Source organism: Drosophila willistoni, unplaced genomic scaffold, assembly GCF_018902025.1.
Source record: "Drosophila willistoni isolate 14030-0811.24 unplaced genomic scaffold, UCI_dwil_1.1 Seg50.1, whole genome shotgun sequence".
NCBI classification, from domain to species: domain Eukaryota; kingdom Metazoa; phylum Arthropoda; class Insecta; order Diptera; family Drosophilidae; genus Drosophila; species Drosophila willistoni.
The window spans coordinates 1-11,233 of NW_025814430.1; the positions used below are offsets into that span (position 1 = coordinate 1).

General features: G+C 49.0%; 1 protein-coding gene across 1 annotated transcript; it reads left to right on the forward strand.

The window, feature by feature from the left end:
• Positions 1–9,914: 9,914 nt before the first annotated feature.
• Positions 9,915–10,486, forward strand: LOC111519696 (V-type proton ATPase subunit F-like). The gene is made up of 4 exons (XM_023181516.2): positions 9,915–9,974; positions 10,030–10,111; positions 10,169–10,374; positions 10,434–10,486. Exons 1-4 carry the CDS (start codon positions 9,915–9,917, stop codon positions 10,464–10,466), a joined length of 381 nt encoding a protein of 126 aa, XP_023037284.1. The 3' UTR covers positions 10,467–10,486.
• Positions 10,487–11,233: the final 747 nt, after the last annotated feature.

An 11,233-nucleotide genomic window follows, 5' to 3' on the forward strand; every position in this document is an offset into this window, starting at 1 on the left:
AGCGCGCCTCGCGCGTTTGTGGAGGAGCTTCCCCATTCCTGTGCCCATGCGTTGAAGTCTCCCGCGATTATGGTGGGCTGTGTGTCCTTACGTCGGTCGTCAGTTCATCTAGCGCCTTGCAGAAGTCCGTAAGGCACAGACTGGGCGGCAAGTAGCAACTGTACAGCCATATCCCTTTGACCTGTGCCCTGATGAAGTGCTCGCCAGCTAGCCTGGAAAGGAGCTGCGGGCGGGTTGCCACATGCCCAGATGCGGCCTTGCCCGACGTGCTATACGCCAATTGGGTAGTTTCCTGCGGAATGGTTCGCTGATTACTGCCGCGTCAGATTTGGTCTCTCGCACCCGCTGCTTAAGTAGTTCGTGGGCGGCCTCGCAGTGGTTTAAGTTTAGCTGGGTAAGCTAAACATTTCGTCTTGGTCGAGACGACTTCATGGGCCAGCCTGCGTTATTGAGGGGCACGCTGGCCCTGCTACGTGTTTTCGCTCGGTGATCCCTCTTGACTCGCATATACAGCAGTTGAAACCATTTCTGCATTCCTTCGCTTTGTGGTCCTTGCCGCCGCATCTTATGCCCAGTTTGTCCTATCGACGGGGCTGTTGCACGTTGCCGCCATATGTCCAAATTCTAGCACCTGTAGCATCTAGACGCCGAAGTGCTTACGCGTACCCTGCATACCGAGTATCCAATCTTCAGGTGGGCTGCTTTCAGGATTGCTTCTGCTACCGCTCCTGGGACACAGATGTTGCCCTCTGATTTCCTCCGTGCGCTGGGCGCAGACTCTTAACATCTGCGGGAACAATTTTCAGACTCAGCTGGTCGGAGACGGCCTGAACGATTTCCTCCTTGGTGGTTCCGCCATCCATGTCCAGAATCTCCAATCTGGTCAGATTCGATAGTGCCTTGCCTCGACTTGACCTTCAAGCGCGGATCCTATGTCCTCCTTCAGCTGGGTGACATTCTCTGCTCCTGCTGCGTTTAGTTCCAGTAGGAGGTCTCCTTTGGCGGTACGTCTCACGGAGCGCACGCTTTCGCCCACTGCCTGCAGCTTGGTATCCTGGCTCCTTGTCACCAGCTTTAGCATGTCGCTATATGTCATCCCACTCTTCCGTTGTACAAAATAGCGGCAGGACGCTTCTTTGGAGAGTCCGTGTCGGTCGCCTCGTCGTCACTGTCTGCCATGCAGGCTCTGTTTGTGGCACAATTCCCTCGTTGTCGTGCGACGAAAAAGTTTCTCGCGGCCGTCGATTTTTCGGCGAAACGGTATCCGAAGTGTTGGCGGCGGCGGCGACTGCTCTCTGGCGGGGCATCCTAGGCTGCTGTTGCGGCTTCTCCGTTTGTTGCCCTCTGGTGACGAGGGACACTTTAGTGCACTTGGGGCATGCCGCTACTGTTTCCGGGTCGCTATCGCTGCACAGAATGCTACTCACTGCCTGCTGCAATTCTTTAAGTCTGTCGACTTTCTCTCTGAGAGCATTCGTAAGGCTCGCTTGCCTCCCTCCTTTTCTGGCTTGATGCGTTCGGCTATTTCCTCCAGTAACGCTCCCATTTCTGCCAACTCGCTCTTGCCCTTACTTGTTGCAACTTAGATTTCTTTGGTTGCATCGCGCCGCCTGCTGGAGGACTCTGGGAAACTTCACGCAGCCTCTTTGGCGTATCGGTCACGCCAAACAACTCATTTACTCCTACTCGCTCATGACCGAACAGAGCCTCTATCGCAAGCTGACTGCATGGACTGTCGGCGCAAACAGACTCAGACCAAAGAGCCGGTGCTGAGGCGAGCGCCATTGACTGACGCCGCCCACTTGGCCCCGCCATCAAGGCAGCCGATCTCAAGCCCTCAATGCTTGAAGCCAGGTATTTCCCCCTGGGGTTTTTTGGGAGTTATGCCGCTCCCTGCTCGGCTCCACACAATTCGAATGTCGGTCCGAGTTAATTGAAATTTAAAAAATTAATTGAATAATTTAAAAAAAAAATTAATTTAAAGAAATTAATTTAAAAAAATTAATTTAAAAAATTAATTTAAAAAAAATTAATAAAAAAATTAATTTAAAAAAATTAATAAAAAAAATCAATTTAAAAAAATTAATAAAAAAAATTTTAAAAATTTTCCACAGGGCGGATTTGAACCTGGTGTTTTCGCCTCCAAGACAGAGTGCTTGTCTCTGACAATTAATCTCTATACAAAAAACAAAAGTACTCCAATTGAAAAATTTTCCACAGGGCGGATTTGAGCCTGGTACTTTCGCCTACAAGGCAGAGTGCTTGTCTTGGGGCCCACAGACCGAGTTTACAGCTGGAGGGCTGAAACACAGCTAGATACTATGGGGGCCCTTAAAAGTATGCCGCACTTTGCGCGATCACTTTAAATCTCACTTTAAGCTCCGCTTTAAAGCTTTCAGCGATTTCGCGGAGTTGGCAGGTGCCAATGATGGGGCTTTTAAGCCCGGGTTGGCCTGACCAGTGCACAGCTGATACCTGCACCACGAGTCGGCTGTCCAGCTGTGGAAAAAAGGTGGAAGAAAAAGAAAAACAGAGACCAAAAAATATTTGTGTATGTACGTATATATGTAAATATATATATTAGAAGCGATGGCTCAAACCAGGAGACACTTCAGTTGGTGTTATCGATGTCGATGATGGTGATAGGGGTGCGACCACCCCACTACTACACACACGCGCGCGAGAGCTGCGAGGAGAGCAATTTACGCCCCTCACCCCCCTGGACGGATGACCGCAGCAGCCCAGCAGGTTTTAAAACGAAATCGCGACCGGGTGCCTGACGATTCGGGATAACCGTGAGTAGGCCTGCGTAGCCAACACCGTCTCACACTGTCCGCTTTACTTTGCAGATAATACACGTCCCGTAGACTAGCGAAAAAACCGGATTGCAACGGAGCGTCGAATCAGCGTCGTTCCTCTAGCTTCGATGTTTTTCACTTTTTTTCAGTTCGTTCGTGTGTGTGTCTGTGTGTGTGTGTGTTTTTTTTTTTTTTTTTTTTTATTTCATTTAAAACATTGCTAACATAATTACAAATAACATAACAAGGGAACAAACATACGAAGTCGGGCATAATGAAAAAAGGATTACGGTTACTGCGGGACGACTTGTCGGTATTGCTTCGCAGACCGTGTGCTTCTTTAATTCGCCGACCTTTCCCTCTCCAACTGCCTGAGTTTCTTCATCACGTGTGCGGCGAAGGCGGCGGTCGCCTGCCACACGTTAGAGTTTGCGACCATCATCCCGGCTAGGTTACACTGCGTCACCGGCTCGCCCATGACCCTCTCCAACCGGTGTCTTTCCTCGTCAAATCTTGGGCAGTGTTGCAGCACATGACTCGCATCTTCTATGATGCCAGCGCCGCACCATGTGCACTCGTCGGAGACATCGTGGTGGAACCTCTTCAGGTAGCTCCTGAAGCACCCGTGGCCGCTCATGAGCTGAGTAAGGTAGTAGTCAACCTCACCATGCTTCCTCGTTACCCATTGTGTGATGTCCGGGATTAGTGCATGGGTCCACCGTCCCTTGGGCGAGGAGTCCCACCTCTCTTGCCATCTGCGCATGGAGTGCTGCCATGCCATGAGTCGCGCCTGTCCTCTTGGTTGGGTTATGTTGCTGCCACTTGATTGCCTTGATGCTACAAACGTGGCCGACGCAATTGCCGCACATTCATCGATGGGCATCATTCCAGCGATCACCAGAGCTGCGTCATCGGATATGGTGCGGAAAGCGCTACACACCCTAATAGCACTTAGACGATGAGTCGACTCGAGGCTCCTCCTGTAGCTCCTAACCTCCACACCTTTAATCCACGAAGGAACTGCGTACAGGGCAGTGGATTTTACTACGCTCGATAGTAGCAGGCGCCGTCCTTGCTTTGGGCCACGCGTATTCAGCAATATACGGGCTAGGGACCGGGCCGACGCAGCTGCCTTGCTACTGCAGTATTCTAAGTGCTCCTTGAAGGACAATCTGGTGTCAAGCATGACACCTAGGTATTTAATGGCACGCTTGGATACCACGAGGGAGTCACCTACTCGGATTTTTGCGGATTCGACGCGCTTCCGGCTGCTAATGAGCACCGCCTCGGTCTTTTGCGCTGCCAATTTAAGCCCTGCGGCCGATAGCCAGTGGCCAACTTTGGCTATCGCCACGCTACAACGCTCTTCGGCGACGTGAAGGTCCGTCGCCGAAACCACCAGAGCGACATCGTCAGCAAACCCGACAATGTGTGTGTGCTGCTCGAACTCAAGGCGCAGGACTCCGTCGTACATGGTGTTCCATAACAAGGGGCCCAGGACGGATCCTTGTGGAACACCAGCCGATACCCCTCTTTCTTCCAGGCCATCCTCCGTTAAGTATCGGATTCTCCTGTCGCGAAAGTAGCTCCGCACGCAGTCCATCAGGTAGCTCGGGATATTGAATGTTGCCAGCGCGTCCAGTATGCGATCCCACCTTGCTGAGTTAAACGCGTTCTTCACGTCGAGCGTCACCACGATACAGTATTCTTTACTGCCGCCTTTCCATCTAGAGCCGTCGATTGCCTCAGCTGCCAAGTGAACCACACGGTTTATTGCGTCGATTGTGGATCTGGCCTTTCTGAATCCGAACTGGTGCTCGGATAAGCCCCCGCCTGCTAATATCGCCGACTCCAGTCTCGAGCAAAGCATCGACTCCAGCACCTTACCAGCTGTATCCAACAGGCAAATGGGCCTATACGAGGATGCCTCGTCTGGTGGTTTTCCGGGCTTGGGCAACAACACAAGGTTTTGTAACTTCCACCTGGCGGGAAAGACTCCTTCTCTTATGCATTTTGAGTACAACTCCGTGAATACATGAGGGAGTATCGTTACTGCCAGTTTAAGTGCGATGTTGGGGATAGAGTCGGGACCCGGGCTTTATTTGGCTTTTGACGCCTCACCGTCTCGATGACCTCAGCATGCGAGCATTCTTCCACTTGAAGGTGTGTCCCCAAGGGAGACACATGCGATAACTCCGGGGCGTCGGGAAATAGGCTGCTGACGATGGAGCGTACAGTGGTTGTGTCTGATGGGGATGACTGCCTGTTTCCGTGTACTCGTTTGACCACCGTCTGGTAGGCTTTGCCCCAAGGGTCTTGTTCTGCCGAATCACATAGCTCGAGGAAACATTCACGCTTGCTATCCCTGATCGCCACCTTAAGGGCTTTCCTCCGCCTTCTGTACTCCAGACCGAGAGCCTCGAAGTTGAGCGAATGTCTTGCCCGCTGATAAAGCCGTCTCGCTCGAAGACAAGCCCTTCTGGCATCAGCGATTGCCTCGTTCCACCAGCAGACTGGGGTGTGGTGGCGCGAGAATGACCCTCGCTGGGCCATGCTGGCAACACACGCTTCATCGAGTCTCGACATGATCAGGTTCGTAGCCTCTTCTGCGTTTGTGTTGGGGCACTCCGTGAGTCCTTCCAGGCTTTCAGCGAACAAAAGCGGGTTGAAAGCGTCCACCTTGAAGGATTTCCGAAGCGGTAACGTTCGCGCTGGCGGGTGCCTGTTTCTGCCTACGGAGAATGTCACTATTTCGTGGTCGCTGGCAGAGTATGCCATGCCTACGCTCCAAACAGCCGAAGCAGCAATACTGTCGCTGGCGTAGGAAAGATCCACCACCGATCCTGTGCCGGCCCTTCGGAAAGTGTGTTGTGTGCCGACGTTAAGCAGAGATATGCTTAAGTTGGCAAAACCTTCAAGGAGAATACGGCCACGGGCGTCAGTACGGGTGCTGCCCCACTCGGTGGCCCACGCGTTGAAATCCCCACCGATGATGAGACCTTGGCGTCCTCTTGCGTCGTTCGAGATGCTGTCTAGAATGCTTCCGAAACGCTCCAGTGACAGGCTGGGTGCAAGGTAGCAGCTGTACACCCAGTTTCTGCCGATCCGCGCCCTGACAAAGCCGTCCGCAGATAGGACGTCCTGCATGACTAGCACGTTACTACCACAGCACCAAATTGCTGCTTTGCCGCACGCTGCCTTGGCCCAGCGACCACTTTCACCTACTCTGTAGGGCTCACTCAGTAGAGCTATATCCGCCGACAACTCACGCACAGTCTGCTGAAGCAGGTCCTGAGCCGCTATGCAGTGATTCAGGTTCAACTGCAAGAACTTCAAATGGGGCTGGGTCATATGGCGTCTTTCTGCATCCTCTGGGCACCACTGGATGGGCACGCGCGGCTACCCGCTATGTGGTTTAAGGGACTCAAGCCCATCTCGGCACATAAAAAGCACTTGACGGCGGCCGAGCAGTCTGCAGACTTGTGGCCAGGATTGCCACACCTGAAGCAGCAATTTGACCTATCTGTGTCGCTTGGGCAGTTTGCGGCGATGTGGCCAACACATAGGCATCGAAAACAGCGCGCAGGTTGCGCTTCTAGCTCCTTTATTCGGCAGCTATCCCATCCAATTCGAACTCTGCCCACCTCTAGGAGTTTTAATGCCACTGCCTCGGGAGCAGAAACCACGGCTGACATCGTATTCCGAAAACTAGACCGGAAGCTTCTTACTCTAAGCGACGTCGCCTCGACTTTGGCTTGGTCAGCCAGCTTAGCCACTAATTCCTGGGGCGTCGCTTTCTCGTCCATGCCGTGAATGGCTACAGCCTTATGGCGGGTTAGAGCTTTCACACCTGCCTCCTCGCCAAGGACTTGACTGATCGCCTCCTTAAGGGACTGGGTTGTGTCCGCTGTGCATTTCCGGAGTTCCAGAAGAAGCCCATCTTTAGCGGTGCGTCGAACTCGCATTACGTGCTCACGGACGTGATCCAGCTGCCCGTCAGTGCGCCTCGTCACGCGCTCTAAAACTTGGCTATAACTCAAGCCTTCGTTCGCCTGAATTAGTAGCGCCTCCGGGCGGGATTTCTGAAGTTTCCCACTGATTTTCGCTTTAGGCTTGCGGGAGGACCTCGAAGGGCCCACCTTTACCCATTCTTGACTGCTTTGGGCATTTTGCTGAGCCCTTGGCTGCTCCACATCAGACGAGTGTAGCTGCTGGTGCTGCATGGCTTGTTGCTGTGATCCAATTTGACTGGATTGGCTCTGCTGATGGAGCTGTTGCTGCCCCTGCTGGTACTGCGCCGTCTGAAGCCGTGTAGACGACTTCTGTGGGTGTTGGCGATTCTTCTGTTGCGTCTTCTGCTGTTGAGGCCTCGCTTGGTGACGACCTGAGTCATCGAATGGTGACGTTTGACACAGCTTATCCCGCTTAGACGGTGAATTCACCAGTTCGGTTTGCTGTTGCCTACTCACCCGTTTAGGTGGAGACATGCTGCAAGTGGGACACGCCACTGGCAATTGCGAGATCGGCCCTTTGTCTTGAAGCAAGGCGATCACTGCTACGTGCAGTTCTCGCAGCCGAGCAACCTTCTCCCTAAATTCGTTAGTGATGCTGCGGTTAATTTTGCCACTAGCATCCTTATCTCTGCTATAATGGGTAGCAATTGAGGCCAGAATATGGCCCATTTCCTCCAACTCGTTGCAAGTAGGCCGCACCTGCCCCACCTTGCTTTTTTTAATGCAGGCTGCCTCGCCATCGGTCCCCTCAGCCCCAACAGATGGGCTTCTAAGCCTTTTCGGCGTTGCCTCGTGAGCATCCACTACAAGGGCAGCGTCTGGCACCTGCTGCCGCTGCGGTGGCGGCGTCCTCTTCATCATTATTGACTCGGCCGCGCGTTCTAGAGGCAATTTCCCTCGCAGGACAAGAATTTCCTCTTGCCGCAACGCTGGGAGTTATGCCGCTCCAACTCGGCGGCGACACCAACAATTGCCCCTATTGACGCAGCCCGACAATAGACAAGGAACAGTAAATAGAACTATGTATTCCAAGAAACTACTATGGAAAACAAATTACGGCCAGACTATACAAATTTAATTTCGTTTAAATAAATAAATAAATATGGAATAAATATGGAATAAAAAAAAACGATATAGAGAAATTTCCTAAGGTGGGAGTCGAACCCAGGAATTTTGCACCAGCGGCTAAGACTCACACCCAACGCCAAGCAGACCGTTTGCCGCCGCGCCCTCAGAACTCTGCTAGTATCCGAATGTCTGTTACGGCGAATAACAGAGACAGCCAGGAAGTATGCAGAAGAATTTATTAGGGGCAGAGCGTGGGTTACGATCAGCTGATTGAGGCGAGCCAGACAGGTGCTGGTAACTCAGCTGATTAGATTTATATCTATGTGTGGCAAACCTGGCAGCAGCTGGTATTTTTTCTGCACGTGCCAAAGGAGGACACAACACAGCTAATTAGCGTGAAAAAGTCCACCTCACCAATACCACTTGAGCTGCAAATGGGCGGGCAAAGAAAAAGGCCCCCCGCTCCCCTCCGGCAGGCCCAGGAACACCGACCCAGCGACCGGGGGAAAAAAACTGAAGATCGGAATCCCAGCAAGCAGCGACGGAACGGCAGACCAATGGGTATACGTGAGTAGACACTTGCACTTGACACCGGCGATACCAAAAGTTCCTAAATTTCAGGAGGGAAAACGTTCAAACTTGAAAAAAACACAGACGAAGGCAAGTAAACGCGTCCGCACTTTTTCCCGAGTCTGTGTGTGTGTGTGTGTGTGTGTGTGTGTGTGTGTGTGTGTGTGTGACTGTGGGGTAGAGGATATACAGATGGCCAGACATGGTATTTGCAGTCTTTCAACAGAGCCTAAAAGTATGCAACGCCCAGAAACGTAATGAAACGTAAGACAATGTTGCTGTTGGTAGTCAATAAAGTAAATAAAACCGGTAGAAACATAAAATGCCGGTTGTGATGGGGAGTGTGGGACTGACTAACTGTGGCGATGACTGCGGCATTAGCAATGTGTGGAAAAAGGTCAGCAGGCCAACACTTATACCGATTAGTTGGAATGGGATGGGATCGATTGGGATGGGTTGCCATTCCATTGGTTTTGTTGATATTCGAATGCAGTACAAATTATATTGGTTTCTGTTGTGTTTTGGTGCCTCTACAAATAGAAATGACAGTTTTGCCACTTAATGCATAAGTTCAATGCACCTCCGTATGTGAGTGTCATACTCATGCATATACATATATAGTACATGTAAGTGCAGCCCTGCTTTTGTCTGTCAATTAACTGCAAATGTCAGGGGCTGACTTCAAAGCATTAATGATAATTAGTTATGCCACACGACAGCAACAACGACAGCAACAAGAAATTGGTTATTGATACGTAAACAATTAGAGCTGATTTGAAAAATGCCCGAGATGGAGAGTGGATTAGAGGTCTTGAGTCTTTGAGTTTTTGAGTTCGAGTTCAAGTGGCAACATGGTTGTGCTGGCTGTTTTTTTGTTGAAAGTTTTGTTACAACAATTAGCCAAATGTATGGCTTAGTTTTGTATGCCTTTTTGTATTTTGTTGTTGCCACATACCACATGCACGATATATGTGTATGTAACGCAAATGAGTTAACAAAGTCAAAGCGAAAATGAACCAGCAATCATGGTGCACATGACACTTAAACGACAGACCGCAAAAGACAATTGGACTAGGGCGACCTATGTGGCGTATGCGTAATATGTGTGGGAGAGTAACATTTTACCATTGCCATTGTTAAGCCCTTTTTGAGAAGTTATCTAATCCAATTAGGAACTGTCGCAGCATTAAATTTTAAGCTAAACATTACGTCAGCAGTATATAGAAAGGAGCATACACACAATGGCACACTCGCACACACACACTCTCACCATTTGCAGTTGTTTTCGATTAAGTTTTTGAGAGGCAACTGACAAAAATTCGTTATAAAATTGCATTGGATTGGACGGCAACAGCAAGAGCAACAAAGCAAACATTTTAAACAATTATAAAACTTGTTTTACGCTTGACAAAACTACAAACAACAACAGCTTCAGCAAAAGTGCAGCCAAACGATTCGCCATCAAATGCGGCGTGGCTGTCAAGTGCAGTGCCAGTGCTGCCTGATTGCTATTATTGGCGATGAAGTAAAGTTCTGAAATCAACGAATAGCCAACTTGTAAAGTCTTGCTCTATTTTTAGGATACTTGTGTTGGATTTCTGCTTGGCTGCATTGGTGAAGTAAACAAGAGTTTGGAGTCCAACTTTATGGTTGTTTTAAGAGGCAAGTATGAGATGATATCCAGCTAAATGCTAGAATTACATATTTTTGTTCTCTCAGATACTACAGCCGAGGAGATTGAGGCTTGCTTTAAGCGTTTTGTGGGCCGTTCGGATATTGGCATTATATTGATTAATCAAATATATGCGGATATGATACGTAAAACAATCGATGCCCATACAATGGCCATACCAACTGTATTGGAAATACCATCAAAACAACATCCTTATGATCCTAGCAAGGATTCCATTTTAAAATTAGTAAATGTAAGTGTATCTATGCGATTAAGTAAGTGCTTATGCTATTTGATACTGTATTTGCCTAGGGCATCTTTAAGTCACCTGCCAGGAAAAAGTAAGGCATTAACTTTTCGTAAATGTAAATTAAAAATTTATACGAATTTTTGGCGTTTTAAGAAAATTGCCAAAAATAAATAAAAAGAAATACAAAAATAAGAAAAGAAAGAAACTAACAGAAGAAAAGGAAAATATTCCAAAAAAAAAAACAAGGAACATGCTGAAAAGAGGAAACTCAGAAAGCGTTACGCTTGCAACAAAATTGAAAACAGCAACCGCAACCCCAGCAACAGCAACAGCAGCAACAACAAAGTGAAGTAAAACGATACAAATAAGCGCTGAAAATGCCAATACATGGCACAAAATGCAAGACGAAAACAAAAGCCAAACAAAAGAAATAAAATTGAAAACACAATACAAAATAAAAACTCTTAAAAAGACAGCGCACATTTGATACAATTTACGTTGCAAGTGCCAGGCATCTACTATGAAAGGAGGTGGATGATAGAAGTGGGCAGGGGAGAGGGGAGGGCAGAGCCTTCTTAGGGACTGCTTAGCGCAACAAAAGCATGCGAAAACAATATTTGTGCAAAGTATTTTGCGCCAACTTTTCGCACCAAGAAGTTAACGGGATGGCATTCTGAAAGTTGTGCGTTAGCAAGAAGTTTCCTATTGTCTGTGTATGAGAGAATATGTTTTTTTTTTTTTTTTTAATTCATTTATTACATAAATAACAACAAAATATATATATATTACAAATTTAAAGCTGCAAATACGTATAGGGGGGGTTTCTGCGGGACGTCCCATGGGGAATTGCTTCGCAAAAACC